The sequence below is a fragment of the Symphodus melops genome (assembly GCF_947650265.1).
Source record: "Symphodus melops genome assembly, chromosome: 8".
Classification (NCBI taxonomy): Eukaryota; Metazoa; Chordata; class Actinopteri; order Labriformes; family Labridae; genus Symphodus; species Symphodus melops.
The window spans coordinates 24,769,845-24,794,531 of record NC_136698.1 but is presented as its reverse complement, the minus strand read 5'-3'; the positions used below and the strand labels follow the sequence as shown (position 1 = coordinate 24,794,531).

Sequence of the window (24,687 nt, the reverse complement as noted above, 5' to 3'; positions counted from 1 at the left end):
CTGTCATAGCTGGAAATGATTACTGTACCAACGTACAAATATCCAACACGGTTTCAAGCCGAGCTGATTATTTTTAGGTTTTATTGTGCGCTTTAGTTCTGAGTCGCAGTAAGAATTATGGTCACAAAGTTTCTGGAGCTATTTGTTAAAAATCAACCCACTTTCATGATAAAGAAAACAGCCATCACCAACTTTGTAATCAAGTCAAGTCCCCGGGCTGAAAGAGCTTGAGGCTTCCAAAAACACATGTATGTCAGCAAATTTAAATTATGTACACATGAACTCTACATGTGATGTCACAGGTTCACAGCCTCGTAGCTCAGAGGCAGCAAACAGCTCGTTCATCAGCGTTTGTAGAGGGTGAAAACAGACGCACGCTTCAGCCCCCAACATGAACACAAACAAAGACACGGCCTCAGTGCACTTCACCAAACTGTTAATTGAAGTGGAACCATGACTGTAAGTGAGTCTCACATCTCAGGTCCCAGAAGTTCTGCCACAATGCACACACACACACACACACACACACACACACACACACACACACACACACACACACACACACACACACACACACACACACACACACACACACACACACACACACACACACACACACACACACACACACACACACACACACACACACACACACACACACACACACACACACACACACACACACACACACACACACACACACACACACACACACACACACTAACAAAAACCTCTTGATGAAGTGCAGTTCAACAGGGGAAGTTAATCGTTACGGTAAGTGTATGTCAAGCATGGAGCGGAGGCTCTCAATATTTTATTTATTATGCTGCACATTATCAATTTGCAGCGTGCGGGTGAATCAGACAGGAGGAGCTTTTTAATTTCAGCACAGATCTTTATCACAGCAGATGGAATGAGATCAGAATGAGGCGCTGCGTTAACGGAGGTAGTGCATTAGAGTTAAATTAGGACAAAACTGTCTCTGCTCTGTGTTGAAACTTGGCCACTTCATTGATTTAACAAAGGGTAACAAGCTTAAATCCACAATGTGGATACGTGGATGATATTATTAACATGTTTAAACGATCTTGAAAGTAGAATATAAGAGAGGCAAACAGAAAGCAAAAGATGTTTTTGAGTTTTGGATAAGTTTGGAACATTTCCAATAGCTGAGGCTTTGTGATGGTTCATGCAGGACACAGAAGTCCTACACCTGATCTGTAAACAGCTGGTAGCCTGCTGACTGAATTAATGCTACTTAATTCATTCACTAACCAATCACAGCTCATTCACACAGAAAGAATTTCCTCTTTGTAGTCTGAAGACTATTTATCCTCTGGAAGTGGCAGCCAATAAAAGCTCTCTTTAAAAATGATGACAGATTTCTGGGATAAGACTTACACTGTAAATGTTTACAGTGTAACTTGTAATGGAGAGCTGAGAATGGAGTTTTATTCATGCGTAGATTTATGTTCATAGATAATAAAAAGATCAAATGTACAACAACAGCTGATGCTTCTGCCTCTTTCGTCTTCACTATTCCTGTTTTTCTGCAAACAACCTAACGACTGAATGTTATTGGTCAGTACAACACAGAAAACTTCCAACAACACAAACGTTTTCAATCACATACAAGTTGTGCTTTACACCAATCCATTTACTCAAACTGCATTTTGACGTTGCTTAAAGGTAGAGATGATTGTTTAATAGGATCGATAAGCAGAAGACTACAACCAACACCTGCTCAAAGAAATGTGCAAAAACAGTCTATTTATGAAGAAGGTCTACTGTACACTGGACCTACATCTCATTAGGAACCAATTCAACTAATCAGATGTGAAAGAGCCAATGAGGATTTAAACATTGTGATGCATTCATACGCAGAGCTCCAGTTGTATTTCCTCTCTGATGATGTAATAATAGACTTAGGTTGTAGTGGTGGTGTTTTAAAGCTGTTAATAAGGCCCCAAAGGACAATAATTAAAATGTCAAAATAAAGGCTCCTCCTGACCTTCAACTTACTTTGACCATGCTGTTATAGAGTTATGCTTATGCTTAAGTAATAAAGCATACACTGCTCAGTGAGAGGGAGCGTGTGATGTGTTTGATTACTAGAAATGAACCAGTGGTCAGTGTGAATTAGAGGTCACAGCGGCCGAAGCTTCTCTGGCCTCCACCATGCAGCGCGGCTGCTCGGCCGCTTGACGTGAGCGCTATTTTGACACTCATCTGGGCTTCCTTGTTAACTCCCCAACAACAGATCTGATGTGCTCTGACAGGCCTACGCTGCATGTTAGCGGGGCTGGTTGGGCTCAGATTGCATGGCAGCACACTTGGAGAATTTAGCATAAACATGCTCTCTTGTGTTCCAGACTTTGACCTGAAGTAAAAAAAAAAATATAATATCCAAAAATAGGGTTTTGATTGGTGAGTGATGACGGACATAGAATGTGACAGCTGAGGTTGTACACAAGGTCATATTCAGCTGCACCTTTTAAATGGGTGTGTGCTTACCAGTTATTTTTTACTCATAATACCAATTTTCGTATTCGTATTTAAGTTAAAAGTAGAATGAGAAAAACAATGGGGTTTAAATTGGGCTTATTTGATTGGCCAATGCAAGTGCCTCATCATATGACATTTTGTTCAAGCTGCATGAACAAAGATTTTCCTGGTAAACTAACGAACAAGAACTTGATCCACTGCTACACTACTTCAGTTAAAGCCTTTTTCATACATGCACAAAAACCTAAACATTTACCAGTGTGGCTGCTGAGGTGCTGATGGTGCAAAGTGTTTAAACAGCTCACACAAACACTTCAGTATTCATTTCAGTGAATATCACAACCAGCCAGAAGCAGCTTTTCAGGGAAATAACATTTAGCATCGCTATAATGTAAAAGAAAAACCTTCAACCTTGGAGTCTATGGCTTCATCATCATTGAATATGTTGTGAAGGTTACACTGTGATTTCCTAAGCTCTCTTTTTTTACCATCATGTCTAGCCTCTTGAACCTTAATCCTCCTCCTCCTTCTCAGGAAGGCTTCAGGAGCAGCATGAACATATCTTTCGTCGACTATGTGAGTCGAGCACTGGAGCAGGTTTGCTTTCAGCCCCAACAAGAATTCAGCCCACCTCGTGGCCCTCCAAACGTGCCGGACAAGACGTTTGGCTGTGTTTAAAAGTCTCCACTGCAGGGCCCATGTCAATCACTTTAACTAAACGTGCGTGTATATAGCTTGTATAGCCTTGCACATGTGACATGAATTCTGAGAATGCAACGGTGTCTGTTTCAAACTGCTACATTTCTTTCACTGACACCACTCAAGCCGAGGAGGAAAGACTCATGGGTAATATGTGATATTCGGTGTAAAAACACTTCATGTGTGATCCGAACAGGTTACTAAGAAAAAACAAAAACAAATGATGCCCAGAAAGAATAGAGAGCATCATCGTGCTATTATCAGGTCTGCTTTAATTGTTGCTGTCGCAGGATGAAGCTAACAAACTGTAACACAGATTTAGCTGCCTGTGTCAAACAACAAATGGCATGTAAGATACAAGCGGAGAGAGAACAAATGGGAATTATATAATGATCACATTTCATTACCCACTGTTATGCCACAGAGAATACCAACCAAAGCAAACTAAACTGTTGTGATGTCTGTGAGGCATCGGTGCGGGCTCAATGTTTGCAGGAATGCTACTTAGATTTTTATGAATGAGCAGCAACGTCCATTTCGATTTCATCTGGAAGGCTGAGCACACATAAGGTCCCTTTGCTGATTCCAAATGGAACGTCGGGAGGAGGATTCCTGTCCCAGAGTCGTGCAGGGAGAGAGCGTGGGGTGGCCTATTGATTTTGGAGACTCGTCTCTGTAATTGCTGGAGCGGAGAAAGCTGTAAATTTAAACTGCTGGTTACTCTTTGCTTATACAAGCGGAAGATTACTTTGCCGAAGCTGGAGTAAGAAGCACGGTCCAGGACAGCGCTGTGTTTCAGAGTAAAAGGTTGAAGGAAGGGAAGTGTGGACTGACAGGAGCAGCTGGGTGGGGAATAAAGGTCAACCTGAGTTAATCAGCGTCAGAAGAGGAGAGAATAACGTGTGTGTGTGTGTGTGTGTGTGTGTGTGTGTGTGTGTGTGTCCACATGTGCTCGCAATACTGACAATAAAAACTACAGAATGAAAGAAAACAGAAAAAGAAGAAAAGAAAATCTGAGAGAGGAAAGAGTGGCGATGAAAGGGTGACATGAAAGCACAGAGATGCAGAAACAGAGATAGGACAACAAAAAGTCTGATACATAACACTTCATGGTTAATACATGTCCCAGCATGTATGTGTACTCTGCTGTGACACAGGTGGTGTGGCTCCTCGGCTATACATCCAGAAGCTTACAGCAGGTTCTGATAAAAATAAACCTGCAGCGCTTCTGACCATGACAGGTAAAAGCAGCACTACAGCCATGCATTACTTAGTATGACTGTCGGTTTGCCAGCTGGGCTCTCACACAGCTGTACAGGTGCATGCACATCAATTTTTCAAGCGATGTTGACAGAAGCTTTCCTAGTGCAGCTCTAACATACATCGCACATGTTTTTGTATACCCACAAAGGTGCAGAAGGGAAGGTGAAAATGCAGTGTGATCCAGCAGCTGGCAGCACCACATCCTGATTGTTGTGTGCTTACATAAAACAAACAACAAACAAAGTAAAACAGATGTTTGTTTCAGTTTGATTTTGCAGCTTGTTTGATCGGGCAGTGGAGCCACAGGTAAGACTTGGACCAGGGGTTGTTCACTTGGAGGACGAAAGCCTTCGTGCACGGGGCGCGATCTAGCAGTTCAGTTCAGCACGCACTAAAGCCGGTAAAGATCCCCAAATTCAAGACAACAGTATCAACATGGCGAGTGCTTAAGCGAGAGCCATGCAGTGATGGATAGACAGTTAATGTGGTGTCAGCTGGAGGAGTTTAATATTGAAGTTCATAAAAAGAAGGAACAAGTGGAATGGTGACTGAAGATGTTTTGGTCAGTGACATCATGTGTGTCAACCATAAAAAGGTGAAATAGTAACGAGCCTGAGCGGGGAATATTGCCACCTACTGCAGCGGAGGGAGAGACACTTTCTTCAATGGATTGATTCTGTGCAGGGTTTGTGCAGTGGGACAAGGAAGGTTGTCCAGTTACACAGCTATAACCACAGCGAGACTGAACTGTGCACGTGAACCTACTGAGTGAATGTGGTGGAGAACCTACAGTACAAGGAATCCTGAGGGGTGTCAGCAGGGGCTCTGAATAGAATCCAGTTCTCTATCTACACATTCCTGTGTGGGCGCCCGATCCGTGCACAGCGTGGGTCAACTCTATATCAATTTGTTTTACTACAAACTGTCTTCTGGATTGGTAAATAAAGGGGCCATTTATTATAATTTATGAGCACATAATGTTATGTTATTACAGCATCACATTTCACATCAGCAGCCACGAACACACTGACTCACCACAACAATACACATGCTAGAAATCATCCAGTCAGATGTGACTCGCTTTCCTTTAAAGTCTATCATTAAAGAACCACACAGCTCTCCTCTTTTCAGCCGGACTCCGCCATGTTTCCCCTGTGTGGTGCAATAATTCTCACTTTGTGTGAAGTACACCCATTTGACTGCCTCTAACCAGGAAGCCAGGAGACACCAAACCAAAGGATGCAGCTACTTCACGCTGCACACTTCCACCAAAATAAGCATGTTTCAAGTGTCATTTATGTCACAAATGTAGCATCCAGCACGGGCATTCTCCGAGTCTGGGAAAAAAAAGAGAATACAGCGGATGTGCAATAAAAGAAAGAAGTTGACTTTTCCCCCTCATATTAACGTGACTACCTAACATGCTCTGAAATAATGGGTCAGTGGATGTTCATGTAGATGTCTTTGTAAAAGGGGCACAAACCCTTATGTGGAGCTAAATGAGTACTTTGTTAATAATTGATCATCTTAACTCTTTCTTTCAGTCTTACATATGCATCCTTTAATAAATAAATAACACAGACAACTTGTAGACACGGCTCCTACACAGTAAATAACTCAGTGCATAAAAACAGTTCTACCTTTAGGAACTTGAATTCCCAGTTGATTGGCACAGAGAGAACAACCTTTCAGGTAACAGCTGATTTCTCGAATCTCTCACTAGAGATCAGATCTGCGTGCTGTTTAAAGCCCCTGTGAGCCTCTCCTCTCCAAACACAATTGGTTCGGGGTTTTTTTTTATTCGTCTGTCCTACATTTATTGTGTGTCAAACAATTTAGTGAACTGCCCAAGGCTTTGACTTTTAGAAGTTGCTCTTAACACCATTTAATATCAACTAATGATATAGGTCAGGACTCATTTTGTCTTCACTGCAAAACATTTTGTATTGATGCAACATCTGGCTCTGTATTCATGTAGAAACCTCATTTAGTGCAATAAATCAAGAGGGATCAATTACATCTAATAATTCTACAATACTGTGCTTTTTTCTGCCCTCACTGCCCTTCTTTAAACACTCTGTAAACCCGAGTGATCGTTCTGCTGGATGAATTTAAGAAGGGAGGATTCACACACTCCAAACTACTTTAATACCAGAGTACCAGGTTTATCAGAGAAAAGGAACTGACAGTGTCAAATGTAAAAGTGAAGAGTTTTCACGTTTCATCCTCAGTTTAGGGCTCAGCCAACTAAAAAGGACACTTCAGCTTTTATTCTTCTTTTTCCCTTCATTTCTCCTTTTCTCTCTCTTAATGAAAAACGGCATGGTTTATTACAAACAGCACTGTTTCTAACTGTTAAAACAACACCATGTAATTTTAAATGCAAAGAGCCTTTAGACCTGAGGGACAACGTAAAAAAACTGTTTGGATGTAAAAAGAGGAAATTGTGGTTTTGTTTAGTTTTTTTTTGTTTTTTTTTGTACCAAAAAAAAAAAAAAATCAAGGATAACATTTAAATAAAGGTTAATTAATAATAGTGCATATAATGAAATCCACAAAGAAAACCTTTTCACTGTATTCTTAAAATGTTCAGGTAACTTTAGAAATGCAAAATACAAAATATACGTCACCTTTTTCCCTTTAAAGTGTCTTTACTATTATTGTTACTAAACAATAAATACATGTTTGTTTTGAACTGATAATAGGTGGAAGTCAACTTTACAGTGTAACTAAGCAGAAACTGCACATTTACCAGTGTTTTCATTAAAGGTTAGACTTGTTTACTAAGTTACTGTCCAGCTCAGCGTGTGTGTGTGTGTGTGTATTGGTCTGCACAGCTGTGTGTGTTTGTCTCATACTTGTGTGCTGCGCGGCTTGTAGGGCGAGCTGCTCTCCAGGTCCGCCAGGATGCTGGTGAGGGAGTCGATCTCTGCATCCAGACTGGAGCGTCTCTCCTCCAGAGTCTTCTCCGGTCCTTTAGTCTGTGACAAACGAGTGCAGAACACAACCAGCCTGTGATTACGCTTTCACTTTACTTCTTCTTGTTGCACTCAAAAGTTAAGGACAGATATTCATCAATGAAAAATATTTCTCACTCGGAGCAACTCTGAGACATTCTCTTCAGCTTTTTTTTTTTTTTTTTTACACTTCTTACATTTAAGATGACAGTTTCTGAGTTCACATTTCACCTTGACCTCAGACAATCTTTTTGAAAGCCACGCATCAATAGCAGTCTTCTGTGTGTGAGAAATGCTCTGAGAAAGAAGAAGCGATGTATTGTCTGAGAGACAACTTTTACAACGTTGTGCACTATTCACCTCCTGCCTTTCATCGCACTTGGATTTACAGTATCACATTCTTCATGCATAATTCAGCACACTCTTTCAGCAGAATTTCAAACAAAAAGGTCAATTTTTTTAAAATTAAAGTCAGATATTTTTTTTATTCCACATTTGAAAAATGTGCTCCATAAAAGATGAGAAGCATTGCTGCAATTTTTATTTAACGAGTTTATTGTCAGAGGAGGCTTGAAAGCGTCAGTAACAGGATCACTTCAGCACTCTGAGCTCTCACTGATTTATTCATCCACTTTTTTTTTTTTACTTTCACCTCAGAGAAAACACATCTTCAAAATTTTACAAAAAAAAAAAAAAAAAAAAAGTAGAAAATGAAGGACAAAATTGTTGCACAAAAATCTGGAAAGTAGTTAAAATGATTTGACCGTTAGTGACACACAGTTCTCTGCAAAAATTCCCGGGAATTTCTCCACAAAATGACGGATGTATTTTTAGTCTTCTGAACTATGCTGCAACTGCAAGAAGACTTCTTGCAATTTGCCTGCGGGGGCTTTTTGAGTTGGCTGGATCAGTGACTGCTTCTTATTCTAATGTTATGTGTTTGGATTACCTGTCACAATCTATTACAGGCAGGGTTTGCCTCCATTTGGAGCCGAGCTACTGCTTAAAAAACATCTAAAGCAATCACGAGCGTGGGGTAAACAAAAGCAAAACACTAATGGCTTGTCTCAAATCAACACAAAGAAAAACAGGCAAACTTGTTTAGCGGTGATAACGAGGAGGATGAAAGGGAACTTTGCAGACTTTGTGATGGTTGCCGTTTCCCTTGTAAAGCTTCATAAAGCGGTCAGGAGGAGAACTAGCTGCTTCTGTGCACTAACACGTCATAATCCAGACATCTCCCTCTTTAAAGAGTGATACAGACAAGAGAATATTTTCTGCTTTCTTCAGAGGAAATACCATTAAATCCTTGATTTATTCATTTGGTGTGGGAGAGTTTTCCACCGTGGCACAGAGAGGAAGATTTTTGATTAATATTCTCTTCTCTTTTCTGAAATATTACAGAGTCCAGCTCTGGCTACAGGACACATACTGAAGATACCAGAGGGGAATTATGTTACTTGGAGAGAGTTACTCATCAGCCAATAACTTCTGGATGAAAAGTCTACAGAACTCTTTATGTCCTTTCAGACCTCAGATGTCTTCAGTTTAAGGAGAAAAGAAGTGAGGAGGAGGAGGAAAGAGCAGTGAAAAGAGAAGAAAACTAATTGTTTGCCAACTGCAGTGTTTGCTTGACTGTCTCGGTTAGAACGTTGACTTCGAAGTATTCTGCTTGTTCTGTTCAAATGCCTAATTTTGATATTTCAGGTCTTACTTTTGTTGATTTATCTTCATAGATGTTCTATAAAGCGCTTTGAAGCAAAACACATTTACCAAATATCTGAATAGCTATAACGTACAATGACTAAGACAAAGAATGAGCTGTGTTTCCTGTTAGCACGGCCAGGAAGTCACTCGGCTCTCGATCATTTTGTAACCTTTGCATTATGACATTCACTCTCCTCGACTAAATGTGGGAAGATTTAAAATGGGACAGAGTCGAGCAAACATAACATTAATAGTTCTTATTAGCCCGTTTCACATTGGCAGTTCAAGGTGGGACTTTTACACCTCTGTTACGCCTCTTAAACAATGCTTGGAGGTGTAACGGTGGAGCGAAGTCGCTGTGCTGACATCAGAAGTAGTAACAGAAGCGTAACTGGGAGAAACAGGCAGGGCAGAGCGGCAGTGTGTGTGTGTGTGTGTGTGTGTGTGTGTGTGTGCGCGCATGTCTTAGTAATTGTGTATGTGAAGCTCCTGCTGCCTGTTCTGCAATACGGGAGGACAATTCCACAACAGCCCCATAACAAAGCTCCACAATGGTGTAACATTGGCTTCCAGGTCTATAAATTCACGTTGCGTTGTGGCGTGGAGGAAGCCTGAGAGAGCACGTCACAGTGGGAGCTCCACATACACACACAGTCTGACACGAACACCGCCGGTTCCCTCGCGCCCCATTAACTTTTCACCAATTTAAAGAACATGAATGAAAAATGATTCAAAACACAGTTTGACTTTACTGCACTGGGATGACAGTAACATTTCGAGGTGATGTCTGTAATATCATGGAACTAACCAACCGTGTCTTTGGTTGTTGGCTTGTTTAATGTGTTGATTATTGGTGATCTTTGCTGATCCCGTCTTCAACATGCCTGTACTTTATCTCGTCCTTCTTCCTTTTAACTGGCGAACATGCTACTCACAAGGAAAAGTAAACAAACACTTCACAGGCCTGTGTGTAAATCACTTTGTTGGAGTCAGACCAGGTGTAGGTTTTAACAGGTGTTATAAACCAGTCTCAACAGTATGTTTCATTTAATCACTCACATTTTTGGGTCAATAAAAGCATCTAGACCGTATTCGGCTGCAGGAAACAATGAGTTGTGCTCAGGCTCACATGAGGCTTCACAGTGTGAGTTAGATCAATGAAGTGGAGCTCTTCACATAAGTACAGTCTTCATAGTGTAAGAAATTCCTTCTCACACTTCTGAAGGTCCTTTTGGAGGAACATGAGGACTGTGGATCTGCACCTCTCAGGGCCTCAGCCAACTCTTACAACAGACCACATGAGTCTCATGTTTACCTGAAGAAGAAGCTGTTATCAGCTGAACCTGAAAAGATGTCAGACTTTCTTTTGGTGTCTCAGGTCAGATCAGTGATGTCTTTAACTTTCATTGAACAGGATGGAGGATTGTTGTCAGCTAATGTTTTGGGTCTCAGCTCGTGACAGGTTTTCATTACACAAACTCCTTTATTCATTGTTTGCACAGTTTTCTTTGAAAGAGGAAAACTGCTATTTATTCAAATGTGACAAGATATTTGAGAGCTAGTTTAACCCTTCCACCACGACTGCTCCAGCATGACTCGGCACATAATAACAAGTCCTCTGAGGATCGGCTCGACTGATGATTTGTACAGTTTGTTTTAAAGGGTCAGTCATAATTTTCACAGCAGAATGTTTTTGAACATTTTATTTAAACCTTGTAAAAGGCTTCAGCTAATACTGCTGTATGACGGTTTCCAATAACATTTCAAGAAAGAACTTTTCGTAATGGCTCGTGTTGATAAATACACGGATGTTCGGTACAGTGAGGAATACGTTACTCCTTATAAGCCAGAAACAGATCTGGAATTATGAAAGACAGACATCTCAGTATGACACGTAGCAGTTGGCTTAAAATCATCTGTGATGAAAGGATTTATCTGTAAAACTGTGCAGAGCGCAGTCATGCTTTGCTAAAATATAGGGAAAAGATTTGTTAAACCAGTTGTCAGTCTTGATTCCTCATTGACCTTTTTTTCTCGTCTTGCTGTTTTTGTCCCTTTCTTCGTGCTCAGCCAATCGAGTGAAAAAAAAGTGATGTTAATTGCCTTACATCCTCTCACTAATACCAAGATTTATAACTATAACCACCCGTTGTAAAAGAGCTGTACAGCTCCGCAGTTTACATAGAGGTCACAACATCATGTTAACAGGATGCAGCTCCGTACTGACATTTTGAGTGGCAGAGGGGGGAACTTACACACATTGCATAACTTATTTACATCGTGTAACGTTCAAACTTGCAAAGGAAGCATTCTCTTAGGGAACACCTTTCAGATCAAAAAGGGAGCTTGAGGAGGGAGGTGTTTTCTTCTTCTCTCATTGAACAAAAGAATGTGAAGCAATCGGAGGATTTCACAGCAGAGGGGAAGTGCTGAGGGCGTCAGAGGCCAGATATCCCCAGAGACACACATGCCTGTGGGTATTATGACAAGCAAAGCAGAGACAAGTGACCAGACTTCACCAATAGGTGTCAGCCTTCTATCCTCCTGCAGGAGAGCTCAGGATGAAGACTGCATGTGGGTCCCTGAGTTATAGGCTGTCTGGCTCCAGGCAGCTTCTGCAGCTGGACGTCTCCACAGTTGGCTGCAGCTCAAATGGACAGATAGTTTTGCTGGACTCGGTACATGAACTCAGTGTAAAGCTCGGGGCTGTCTTTGCTTTCTGCGCTGACTCTTAGAGAGTTACTGACAACCAAGAACATTGGAAACAACAACTTTTTTCTCTCACCTGATAATCGTATGAGTTCATCAGTGGAGGAGGAGGGTAGGAGGCCGACGATGGAGGGAGAGCAGCCAAATCATCTGCGGGTGGTGGAGGGGGAGGGTAGTCTGCTGGGGAGCAAACACGCACGCACACAGACAGACACACACACACACACACACACACACACACACACACACACACACGCACACACACGTAAATACAGACACAGAAACAAAAACGGCTCATCAAATACTTCCCCTTTTTCTTTTTCTTTTTTACTACTTTCAACTGTCATAAAACTAAAAGGACAGACACTATTACATTAAACACAAGGAATTATAACACATCACTTTAGCATTGTTTTCACATTTCAAGTAAAATAACAACAGAACTACAGAAGTCAAAAATAGTAAAGTTAAAAAAAAAAGACATTGGATAAGGGGTTAAAAAGGGCACCAGTGAACAGTGGAGGGTTCCCATGATGCTCTGCACAGTCAGGGCTCGAAGTCGATTACACAGTATGTTTCCTGACATGACTGTGAATGAATATGTGAATGGACGTGGCTGATGTGTGGAGTAAGTGTGAGCACACATTGTTGAGAAATCATGTCCGTCCATTCAAAAGAAAAATGCATATCCAAGCAGTTTCTTGTGGAAGTTGTGACTCATGAAGACGTGCATCATGGGAAGAATTCATGCGTTTGTTACAGTTACCATATTTCTGTTTTATAGCAGCAGATGCTCGAGTTTAACAGCTAAACACGCACATCTAAAGCTGCCTTGATGAATGTGTTTTAGATACAATTATTGAATGATGATCAAATGATTATGAGTGCATAAAGGTAAAGGGATGTTTCAACAGCAGATAATTACGCAACTCTTCAGTTTCTCAGAGCTCCATGGAGCACTTTATCATCTTTCAGGTCATTTCGTTTAGGTTCTGAGCCTCAAACTGTTACTTCTTTATTTTATCAATATGATTTTTTCAGAGAAACAGCTCAGTGTTTCTCTCAGGAGTTGATGGAGAGCATAAAACATGAATATCGGACTTAAGAGATCCCATTTCACCATCATCACCACCTTTCATTTTGCCATCAGTGAAAGCTATAGTGTAGCTTTGTATGATTTGCAGCTTAATAAACTCATTTTTCATCTCACACTGGTGTCAGCTGCTGTCTCTTTAAGGCCCCCTTTCCCTACGTGCCCACTGTCTTCTGATTGGCCAGCTTTCTGGAAGCCTTCAAAGGGGGGCAGAACACTGCAGGGCTGCCAGCAGCGGGCTGCTCGTTTGCTGGTGGAACAGCAGTTTAGAGCGAGTAGCCCATCATACGTCTACCTTGTGAGCTGAAGTTTTTCGGCCATTCAACACTGTAACACTGCAGGTGAGTTTCAAAATGGGGATCGTAGGTCAACTTTACTTCCTATACATTTCTATGACATTCACAGTTTTAATAACAATCTCTTTTGTTCTTTAACATTAAGTGCTGTTTAAACTGAAACAGAGTTACTTATCTTTTATAGCAGCAACACAGAATCTTTGTTTTCTGTGTAACTCAGCTGAAAGTGAAGTGTCTTTATTGTGAACATATTTGTTGGTTTTGTATATCTTCATGAGGTTGTTTTTTTTGTTTTTTTTTACTGGAAGCTTTTGAAAAAGCGTTCCTGGATCCTTCATGCACGTACAACAATTGAATTCAAATAAACTGAATTTGCTGTTAGCGTCACGTTGATCCTGATCTCAAAAATAATTCCCCAAAACGAGCTTACCCTGATTCACTTATAGCCATGCTGAGTCCCCAACAAAGAAACTGCACAGAAGTCTGACAGGACAGCACAGCGAAGACTTTTTTTTTTCCTTTTGAAATCTGCATGATCCTGGTCTCAAAATTAAACACAACAAAGAAGGATATTTATTCTTCTCCTACTATATGTTTGTTTGAAAGGAATGATGTTAGAAATGAAAAAAACAACTTGAATAGCACGCACTTCTGATGAAGTGCGCCATTCTCTAAAACCAATATCTGTATAAAACGCAGGGAAGAAAAGATGATTCTTAAAAACGTGTCTTGAGAAGTCAAATCAATTCAGACGTTCGAAAGAGGTTATGCAGTAATTACGAAAGAGAAAAAGAAATGAATCCTTGTCATCCCACGTCAATGGATTGACACACATAATTACAGCAATTTGGTAAACGAAGAAGTACTAATCTGGAGTACTCGTGTGTGTTTTTCCTCTCCCTGAGATTGGAAATGTTAAAGCTGCGATACTGACGGGTTGGACTAGGTGTTTGTTCTGCCAGAGGACGAGAAACAAGTCCACGCTAATCCAAGGATTGCATCCATCCACATGTTTCACACAGGATAAGGAGTTTGGTGCCAAATTAAATTCAGATTCGGTCTCTCTTGGCACAGGACTTAAGACTGAATCATTTGACCATGTACTTCTAAGTACCAAACCAGACATGAGCTTTGCAAATTAAAGGCTTTCATGGGACGTAATGGGAATTTGTTCCAATGCTAAGACTTTGATGAGTCCTGTTCAGAAATTCCATTTGCTTTCCATGGCTTTTATCTGTTTTCATTAGAATCTAATTGATGTCATCAATGTAGTTTATCCAAGGCAGCTGACCAAATTAATTAAGCGTGGTTTTCATTGCCTCAACAAAACAGCTGAAAGAAGCGGTGGGGGTGGAACGGAAGACAGAGAGATAATGCAGCATGGTTAAAATTGTACACATGTCTGCGTCTTGAGCATTACAACATTACAGAAATTGTGAGCATCGCATTAAACATTCCCCTCTGGGTGCTCGAGGGCCTCCATGTGAATTGTTTATATAATAACCTTGTGACCTCCGCTAAAACTCCAGAGTGTAACAGCTTCACTTAACCTCTGGGACAGAAAATAAAATATGCTGCTCCAACAAGGCTGTGTGTGTCCTGCCCCCCCCCCCCCCCCCCCCCCTCTCCCATCCCCTCGCGCTCCAGCACGGATCCTTTTTGCCAGAATATAAGTCACTTGTAACTTGTGGCTTACAGAGAATTAAAACATTAAGTTTCATGTACATTTCTCTCAAACATCAAAGATGTTTTGGGTTTATCATTTCAGGAAACACAAGGGTTGTAAATGTTTCAGAGGGCCATGTTTTATTGAAGAGGTCTTAGAGTTCTGAATGTGGGACAGTGGAAAGCAAGACTTGCTGCAGAAACACAGGATATTAAACGTCTTTGCTGAAAGGATCTTCTGCCCCCCCCCCCCCCCCCCCCGACCTTCTTTTCTAGTACCTGACTTCATGCCAGTCATAAAAGATTGAAAAGTGTTAATGTGCTAATGTTAAACATGATCACTTGCAGTGTTTTAATAACCTGTAATCTTTCCAAGTATAACTATTTCCTCTCAACCTTGAAGTTGTTTCCAGCTGCATCAAGGTGCGCTAAGAAACAAACAGAAGCTCATTTTCAATTAAACGTTGAGTAAAGACATCACTTTTTCCAGCTTTAAAAAGGAATCATCTAACGTCGAAAACACATCACAGCCAACAGATCTTTCTCTGCTCCATTAAAATCACAGCATATAATCAAATAATCATTTTATTGGCTTCATGTAGCAAAACACTAAAAAGTGGAACTTGTCACTGCAGCGCTTTAGGAGCTCAAAGTGCTGAAACCAAAGAGCTGTAAAACACGCCCGTTCAACACAATAACTCATAATATGCACACATTTAAATAGCTGTGGCTGAACAATTATCACAGGGCAAAAAACATCATCGTAAAGCTGCGACTTACAGGCGCCCTGCAGAGATTCTTCTGCTTTATTCGACCAAAACATGCTGTGTGTATCCTCAGGGTTAGACAAACATCCTGAGTGAGTTTACTTCCTCAAAAAACTTTGGCAAAGAAGATTTTTGAAATATTCAAGTCCAGCAGTTAAACATACATGTTTTACTGTCTCCTTCTTAACTGCTTTTGGCCTGAATTGCTAATTACCAATTGTCGAGGGACAATCTAGGGTTGAAGCAGCAGCAGGAACACATTATGTCCCCCCGTCTGCTAGCACATGTACACATACAGCCACATGCATTATGAAAACATCGCTCTATAGCACTCCTAGTGGCCAGAATCTCCACAGAGCCCTTTAATTGACAGTTTCCTGCTTTTGTCATTTTTCATACACAAATAAATCCTCTTTGTTATATTGACTTTAAACAAGCTATAATTTCTACGTTTGCAATATTATCAACACCACGTTTTTAAAACATTACAATCTATAGTATTGAGAGAGAGAGAGAGAGAGAGAGAGAGAGAGAGAAAGAGAGAGAGAGAGAGAGAGAGAGAGAGCGAGAGAGAGAGAGAGAGCGAGAGCTGTGGAGCAGAGCTGTCTAAATTGCACAAATACTTTCTGACAATGTGCAGAAGTTTGATTGCAACTTTTGAGCATTTAAAACAAGAAATACATCATACTGGGGACCTAGGACTTCTATGTTTGTTGTGTTGGTATCAAAACATGTTTTGGTAACATTTGCTTTCTATTAGCATCATACTGAAGTGTAAAATCCTGTATTGTGACAACCTTTGTAATATGGCAAAACATTAACCTAAGGCATACAATAACATATTACACTGACTGCACTGGTAACACAAATCTACTTTTTACCACTTAAAAACAAACCAGCCGAGCACACTGGAGGTTTGCTGTTAAGCATCTTTTTGACTTCAGAAGGTATTCAAGCTACTTTTAAGGAACCTTGCAGGGTTCGTAAATGTATTAGTTATTACAAACAGACAACATACAACGCAATGTTTAAGGCATTAAAACATTGCATTGTCTTCTTCTAGAATCTTCTAGAACTTACATCTCATTTTGAAAGCCATACGTGTATAGATGCCCTTTTTTAATGCTGTGGAAGGATAACCAAAAACATCTGCTGGTTAATATAGGAATGACATTGTTAATGCTATTCCTCTTTTGGCAGGCAAGACAATTAAGAGTTACCCTACACCCTTAGCTTGCTAGCCTGTACTTAACACAGATACCAGATACAGATACAGACAATTCTTTTGTTATAGGAAAAATCTGGAGATGGAAAGTAAAAAAAACTGTTTGCATCAGTTATGTCCACAAATAAACACTAGATATAAAAGGCGTGGCAGTAGAAGTCACCCCCATCGATATAACCTACTCTCTGAAACTTAAGACTCTACCATCAAGTATGCAAAACCTTATAACACACAAAGCTCCAGACTGTCAGAGGAACCTTCCTTCAACATTAATTCAGACAGAAGGGGAGACCGGATTGCAGGTTGAATCTATAGCACAACGAGGGATGCAAATTTGGTTAAAGTGGCTGATAATTAAAAATCAGTTTTTGTATGGAGAAGACTAAACAGACTGATGTTTAAAACTAGAAGGATAAAAGGAGACTGAGCGTGAAAGCAGCGTGTCAGAAAGAATCTGTGAGGATTTCATAATACTTTAAATAGGTAAAAGCAGAAATCAGCTAAAATAAGCAGAAGCGTTGGTGGGTGTTTTAAAATAATGTGAAAACTTGGACTAAAAAAAATATAGATTGAAAAAAATGTTGTCTATTCATAGAAAAAAAAATCACTTGCCTTGCAAAGGCATACGTTTTAAATAAATTATCTGCTAATACCAGTTTTCACTTCTCTTTTTAACAAGAAGATTTATAAATCTTTAAAAGAAGACAATCTTTGTGAACCTTCAACATGACGACATGTGTTTGGAAGCGATCTGCTAAAACTGGAAATGATGAACATTCACAGGTGGGTTTAAGTAAATAAAATCCATCTAATGTTTTTGTTATAAGAAAAAAAACATGTATCCCAAATAGTTTGTTGAAATTTTAAAATAAGGTCACAATACTCACCATTAGCTAGTGGCTTACTAGCATGCTAGTTAGTAGCAAAGTGGCTACTTATTAGTCATAATTAAGATAATTTATGTTCAACAACTGCTTAACTTACAACCAAGAAGCCATTATTAGGAGATCATCGAGGGCAAACTCTTGGTGACCTATTAGCTATAGTCTATGGTCATGTAGAATAAGATGCTGGTTAGTATTCTTCTAATTAGCATGTTAATAAGCCACTAGCTAATGGTGAATATTGTAACCTTAATTTGAAGTGCACAAAACACTTTAAAAATACTATTTAATCGTATTTATTATTTTTTTTATACATTTCTGTTGCATTCTTTCCTTAAGCTCTGTTTGAATGTTTTTATGTTTTTATGTCTGTAAAGCACTGTGAATTGCCTTGTGTCTGAACAGTGCTATATAAATAAACTTGCCTTGCCTTAATATCTCCTTAATCTACTTTAAGACCCTATGCCTTGCTTTCATGTAGGTCTATTGTGTTTTTACTGTACACCTTTTAAAACATGCTACCTTGTATTTTAAATGGTATATATTTGTAAGTGAAAGACAAATCTTTGCCTCTGCATGCAACATTAAAGAATAAAATGTTTCCATCTCTGGGAGTCCACAGACTTTGGCCTCTGCTGTCCCCTTAAAACGTTTCCCCTCGGCGTCACTCATGAAAACAATACTTTTTGCCTTTTTTAAATGAACATGAAATAGACAAGTGTTTGAGCTGCACGCTCTGTGCTGCAGGTTTCTGTGCTGCTGATGCTGTCGTGCTTTAAACAGTGTGAACACAGTCAGAGTGAGAGCAGCTCTCTGTGCTGTGAATGAAGCTGGCTCCATTTGTGACAATGGGGAGTTGAAAGCTCCAAGTGAGCGCTAATGAGAGAAGCAGCGGGAAGACCTACTTAATACGACAACTTCCCCTCTCTTTATTGAGCAATTACTTCTAAGTAGCTTCTTTGTGAACAAGGAATCCTAATCAGTGATTAAAGTTATTTGAGAGGCTATCAGAGGTGTAATTGGTTATCGGGAACCCGAGTATTGTTAAGGCAAAGAAAAAAGAGAGGAGATAGATCCAGCTGTGTCAGCGGGATGTAATATTAAACTCTGTTTTTCAGAGTGGTAAGAATAAACACTTAAAAAACTGCTTAAGATGAATGATTAGCAACTGAGATCCTCCTGTATTTAAAACTTCTGTGAGGAGGGTTTTTTTTGTTTGTTTTTTTTACGGTTATGAAACACAAATTAATACTGATGCCTCAATATGAGAAACAATAACAAACAAGACAATCAACCCATTAAGTCACTTTTGATTTCTGTAAAAGCCAGAGGAAGTTTTTTGTCCAAATATCCAGGACAAAATCAGCAAAACAACAGAGGTACTTCTTTGTCCACAGGGGGCGCCAAAATCAACACAGACTAAAAGTTCCTCACAGGAGCTTTATAATGTCACAACTATTAATTTGGTTGCGAGTTCAGGCAGACTGACCCTGAACTGCTTGAGTTGCTTTTTCACACAAGCACCTCACAGTGAGGGACTATCCCCGTCCGCCCCGGGGAGTCTCTGAAGTCAAGACATGACATAAAAAGAATAACACAGAAGTGCAGGGCGAATCAACAGTCTGACACGTGAACCTCGACATATTGACGGGAGCTTTCAATAAGAGAGTTCTAAAGAACCCATTGGTGAATACAGAGAAATGAGTTTCATTCCAGTAGCAGAATATAAAAGACATCGCCTCTCTCTCTCTCTCTCTCTCGCTTGTGGTGAATGTCCTGAATATTTTCTCTTGCGTTCTCATTGGCTCACCTTAGCTGGAGTGAAAATTTGGCTGATTGTTTTCACACATGCAGATCACACCCAAACACTCAGGGTTTTTTTTTTTTTTTTTTTGGGGGGGGGGGATTCAGGTGTGTGCACAGAGGGGTGTAAATCATTTCATTGATTTACGTTATTGGACTACTACTGCCACACATCAGCTCATCCCGACTTTATATTTAAAATTGCACTTAAGAGCTGGGAGGAAAAAAACAGGTCAAGTCGAAATTGATGCATATGCATCCTCACACGGTGCTCAACATGAAAATGATGACAATTTTCATAACTTTTGTTCATGTGAAATAGAGACTTCTTTTTTTTTCAGAAAACCCCCCACTGAAGGATGCAGATGAGTCTTTTTTAAGTAGTTCTGCTCTGTGGTATGGATTAGTACATTCTGTGGGGGCTGAAGGTTGAGCATATGTTTACAGATTTACATATGTACACTATTATCAGAGTTACACATGGGTTAGCGTCCGGCCATCTGGTCTTTGGGGACTTAGGACAAAGCCTCACAACTGATTTTTCTACACATAATGCATTCACCATTGAAGTGAAGGTAAAGTGTTTGCACAAGTAAGAGCAGAGGAGACTCCAGAAGAGGAGAGTTGTTTCCAATCACTATATAAAAAAACTTTTTCTGCACAAAACATACATTTGAACTAGATTTATATCTGAAAGCTTGAGAGGTTTGTCTCTGTTTGCATTCACACATGCTGCTCAAGTCAAATAAAGGTGAGGGGAGTGAGACAGTGCGGGGACTACGAGGAGCATTTGAAAAAAAACTACTTGCATTTATGTGCTGAAATAATTCAAAACCAGCAGACCAGTCCTTGAGAATCGAAATGTTCCTGCTCTAATATTTGCATCAAATAGATTCATCTTGACTAAAAAGAAAAGGCAATTCACAGGCGTTGCTCAACTTTGCTCAGAAGCAAGGCTCTGTCCTGGGTGTCAGTCTGCATGTTTTATCTGCACACAGCCCGGTCCAACTGTGCAGGGCCAGAGGTTTGAGCACATTTTTTGGATATAATTATGGACCCAATTGATTCCATCTTCCGATGGAGAGGAGCAGCTGAGCCCTGCTCTTAATTAGCATGATATGTATAGAAGACAGATTTATGGCTTCATTCGTTTTTAGAGATGCAGGAAAGGGATTTGATGTCTTTGAAGATAGACTTGTTTTAAAGGTATAGGAGCGGACCAAAAGTTGCTGCGGCTGTTTTAAGAAAAATTTACACAGATCAGGAACAACGCATAGATTATGATTTTGTATAAAAGCAGAGGAAGAGGTGAACAGTTTAAAGCCACTGTTTGCCTCTTTTGTTCTGTTAACGCAGAGGCAGGGAATGTGATGTTCGAGAGGTTTGCAGATGAGCGAAAGTGTGATTCATCAAAGGCGGAGAGAGGAGGAGCGCTGCTGTCATTTCCTCTAAACAAATGGGAGAGAGAGTAAATGAAGCCAGTCAAATGTCACAGCAGACAGTCAGTCACTGCTGTAAGAAAGAAAAAAAAAAAAAACTCTGACTCTCTCAGAACACGAAGCCTTTCCAAGCAGCTTCTGTCACGCCGGGAATCTACAGTAAACTTAGAGCCAGTTCTTCACTGCAGCGCGTCTCAGAGGGCATGTGAGGAGACGGGCCGCATCATGTGGCTCCCTGACACTTTATGAGGGTGTTCCCAGGCTGACAAGTAGACTTTGACTGTGTAAATGTAGTCGTGACATTTAAACATGAGTACCATTTAATGGATCATCAATGTAATTAATTAGGTGTCTTAAATGATGTGACTGAGAACTTCAAATGGGCTTGTTAGCCCAGCTATGAGACCTTATTAAATTCATTATTGAAAAAAAAAAAGGATGAGTCAAATAATAGCATTTAGGTATCATTAATACAGTAATGTAACAAAGCGTAAACCATTAGGACTTTTAGACTTGCTTCCTTTGGACCTTTGTTCCTACATCAATCAGAGGAGTGCAGGAACGTATCATCTTTGGTAGCAGGAACTGATTTACTGTCTGTGATCCAAAGGTAAAACCTGAACTTATCTCCCTTTATAGGAACAAAAGAGCTGATGCTTAATGAGCAGGTGCCAAACAGGATGTTAAAGCAACAAAATGTAACATGTATACCCTTGTACAACAACCTTCAACATGAGGGCTCGGGTCTCTCCCATGTCCACCGATGGGCCTGGTCACCCACTGTCCTCTCTGGGGAGCTGTGCGTTCAGATTTGTGGCTCTAGCCGGCCTCCATTTTGTTTGATACAATGGCTGAGGGTGATAGACGGAAGTGGAGTGTAACAGATGAAGCTAAGAGAGTGAAAGAGCAAGAAGCAGAGTGTGCACCCCTGCATGCAGTAAATCATTCATAAACTATTTGGTAACATAAGGCAGCTTCACTGGGTGCAGAAAGTCATCTAACCCATGGTTTGTCTCTTGCATACAATTCAATAATTAAAATGCCAAAAGTTGTTGACTACGAGCTGTAGATGCTGGCAGAGTCTGCACAATATTACTCCACCTCCACACGAGTCTTACGGAAGTGCAGTTGCACTCGACTTTGGTGGGCGCCAATTTACAATGAACCACACTCCTACATGACGTTGCTATAAATGACATGACATGTCAAATGATGGTGGAGCAAGCAACGTGTGAGACCACCCAGTGTCCCTCCTCTGAGGGCTCCGAGTCTTTGTCTGTCATGGTGACAGTGAAATGCGTGACTGTCATTACTTAAATGACTGTCATGCTAAATGTTTGCTCCTCCTTTGATCACTGCTCTTCTATTGAAGATGTTTTATTGTAATGTTGAGAGCGTGTCTTCAAAGTGGTTTCATTTCTTTGCTAGGGTTCTTTTAATGGATGGGTTTTTTTGTTATATTTATACATGCATTCTTTTCTGTTATACTTCTGTGGGCTGGGAGAACTACATTTAATTTTTTTTTGTGTATTCAGATACCGTAAAACCTGAACTTATCTCCCTTTTATCTAGTCGAGTCTATGAAATGAGCCTGCCTTTCATATGGACAGGAATCAATACAAGACGCCCGTTCATCATTTTCCAACAAATATCATGCACAGCGAAGATGGGAAAGACTTTCAAATTGTAAAGCCACACAAGAAACAATATTTTAATGTGCACAAAAATGAGGATATCGATACAAATGTTTAAATGTTTAATAGTAAGAAAGGCCATTCATACAAACCTGCTGCACTGTGGGGGAGAGAGGGAGACCCCTGTTATCATATCTATCGATCAAAACTCAGTGACTCTAAAGGCCGCTTATTGAGACAATCCTTAACTTGTTAAAATATGAAGCACCGTGGGCCGTGAACTGGGATGGGCTTGTTTTATATCAGTTTAACAGTATGTAAAGACAAATAAACAAAACCTTCAAACGAGTGCAGATATGGCTCATACTTAAATCGCCACATCAAGGTTGCTCTCCTGGCATCAGCTCAACCCTACAAACTGTCTTGAATCAAAGCCTAAAAGTTTGTGAAAATTTGAACTCAAAATTTGAAGTCGATGTATAATTTATTACAAAATGTGAACAACAGTGTGTTGATGCTTTTAAAAAGGAAGGAGATCCTTTTCCAACACACACAGTTTTTTTTTTTAAAGTCTAATTCAGCATTTGGACGTCCGATCATTGCACGGACACTTTGAAATTTCAGACAGGATATGAAGAACAACATTTTCATAATGCTCCGACTCTTTTAGGACAGTGGTTAGATTTAGAGAAGTGAAATGTCTTATTCGGGATGCAGATCAGATTGAATCTTAAACAAAAAGTTTGACACTACAAAAAACAACGAGAGAACAAAGAGAAAAAAAACAACTTTGAAGAAGAGATGAAACACAGCCGAGAGTTCGCTGATGGAGACTTTGCAAAAGTGCAGACAAAATACAACAAGTCGAGTGGAGGTATGTGCTCTACTTAGATTAAAGTGGCCTTTGTGTACGCTCAGAGCGGGAGCCTGTGGTTTCTATGGGGACACTGACACGCGCGCTGCTACATTTCCTGTAAATTCTCCTGGTGACACCCATGAGGGACTCTGACATAACAACCGGTAGTCAGTTTGCTTCTGGCCAGTCAAGCAGGGAGGATTAAAAAAAAAAAAAACAGATTCTGCACATGTTCGACACTTCTGAACTGCTCTGAGCAAACAATTAGCGCGTATCTGCTAACTTCAGTGTGAAAAGTTTGTTAAAACAAAGAGCACTTCTCGGATGTTTGGAACTTTCAATATGATTATCTCACATAAAAAAAAACATACAAACTTTCATAATCAGCAGCGCAGCTTGAGCCATGAGCCACTGACAAAGAGTCTTCAGTGTTTATTCGAGTGGTTTGAGTTCATTTCATAGATATTAATAATGTTATCCTTTTTAATCACTTCACATTTTAATATTCTGAATGATACTGTCATGATGACTCATTCCAGAGTGACTAATTCTCATCAGTGCCAGACGCTCTGTCGATGTTTATATTAACTTCATACAGTAAAAAGAAAAAAAAAAATCCCCATTTCATGGCTCGACTCAAATCGGTATAAACAAACATTAGAAGCTGCTTTTTGAATCATTCATAGAAGGAACAAAAGGAGTAAATTAAACAGTAAGAGCTGAATAAATCTCATACAGGGGTGATTAGGAAGTCATGCATATGCATTAAAATATAAAAGGTTAGAAGAAATCAAAGAAATGACTGATCAGTGTCCACTAAAACTAAAGTCCCAGAACATCCTCACGTGCAGCTGACACTGAAACAGAGAAGTCCTGCACTGAGAGCACTCGAACTCATCACCCGTGTGTGTTGATCTATGAAGACAGCTGCACTTCCATCTAATCGCACATGTGCAAACTGACATGACACTAAAATAACATGAAGGCTTTATTATGTGTTGTCTAGAGGCATATAGTAAAAGACAGATTGTTGTCAATATTATTTGAACAAAACTGAACCTAATGTGCTGCAAAAAGCTTGTTTTTTTTATTGCAGCACTATTGCACTGGATTGCAATTCTTTCTGCACGTGTTCACAATGTTGTGTCCACCTCTCCCACCCCGAGTTTCAGTGCTGCTCCTGAT

General features: G+C 40.1%; 2 protein-coding genes across 7 annotated transcripts in view; one reads left to right on the top strand and one right to left on the bottom strand.

Annotated features, from left to right (window-relative positions):
- The window catches only part of lpp (LIM domain containing preferred translocation partner in lipoma), a 157,901-nt gene that overhangs the window by 73,004 nt on the left and 60,210 nt on the right, over window positions 1–24,687 (bottom strand). For 4 of the 5 annotated variants that reach the window (XM_079350537.1, XM_079350538.1, XM_079350540.1 and 1 more), the window contains 2 exons: window positions 11,917–12,020; window positions 7,326–7,448 (listed from right to left, as the gene is read on the bottom strand). In XM_079350537.1, coding sequence (XP_079206663.1) covers window positions 7,326–7,448; window positions 11,917–12,020 — 227 coding nt within the window. The remainder of the gene's footprint in view (window positions 1–7,325; window positions 7,449–11,916; window positions 12,021–24,687) is intronic. The other variant, XM_079350541.1, reaches the window with a different exon arrangement.
- The window catches only part of LOC306828231 (basic immunoglobulin-like variable motif-containing protein), a 367,160-nt gene that overhangs the window by 288,833 nt on the left and 53,640 nt on the right, over window positions 1–24,687 (top strand). The gene's annotated exons all lie outside the window — the stretch shown is intronic.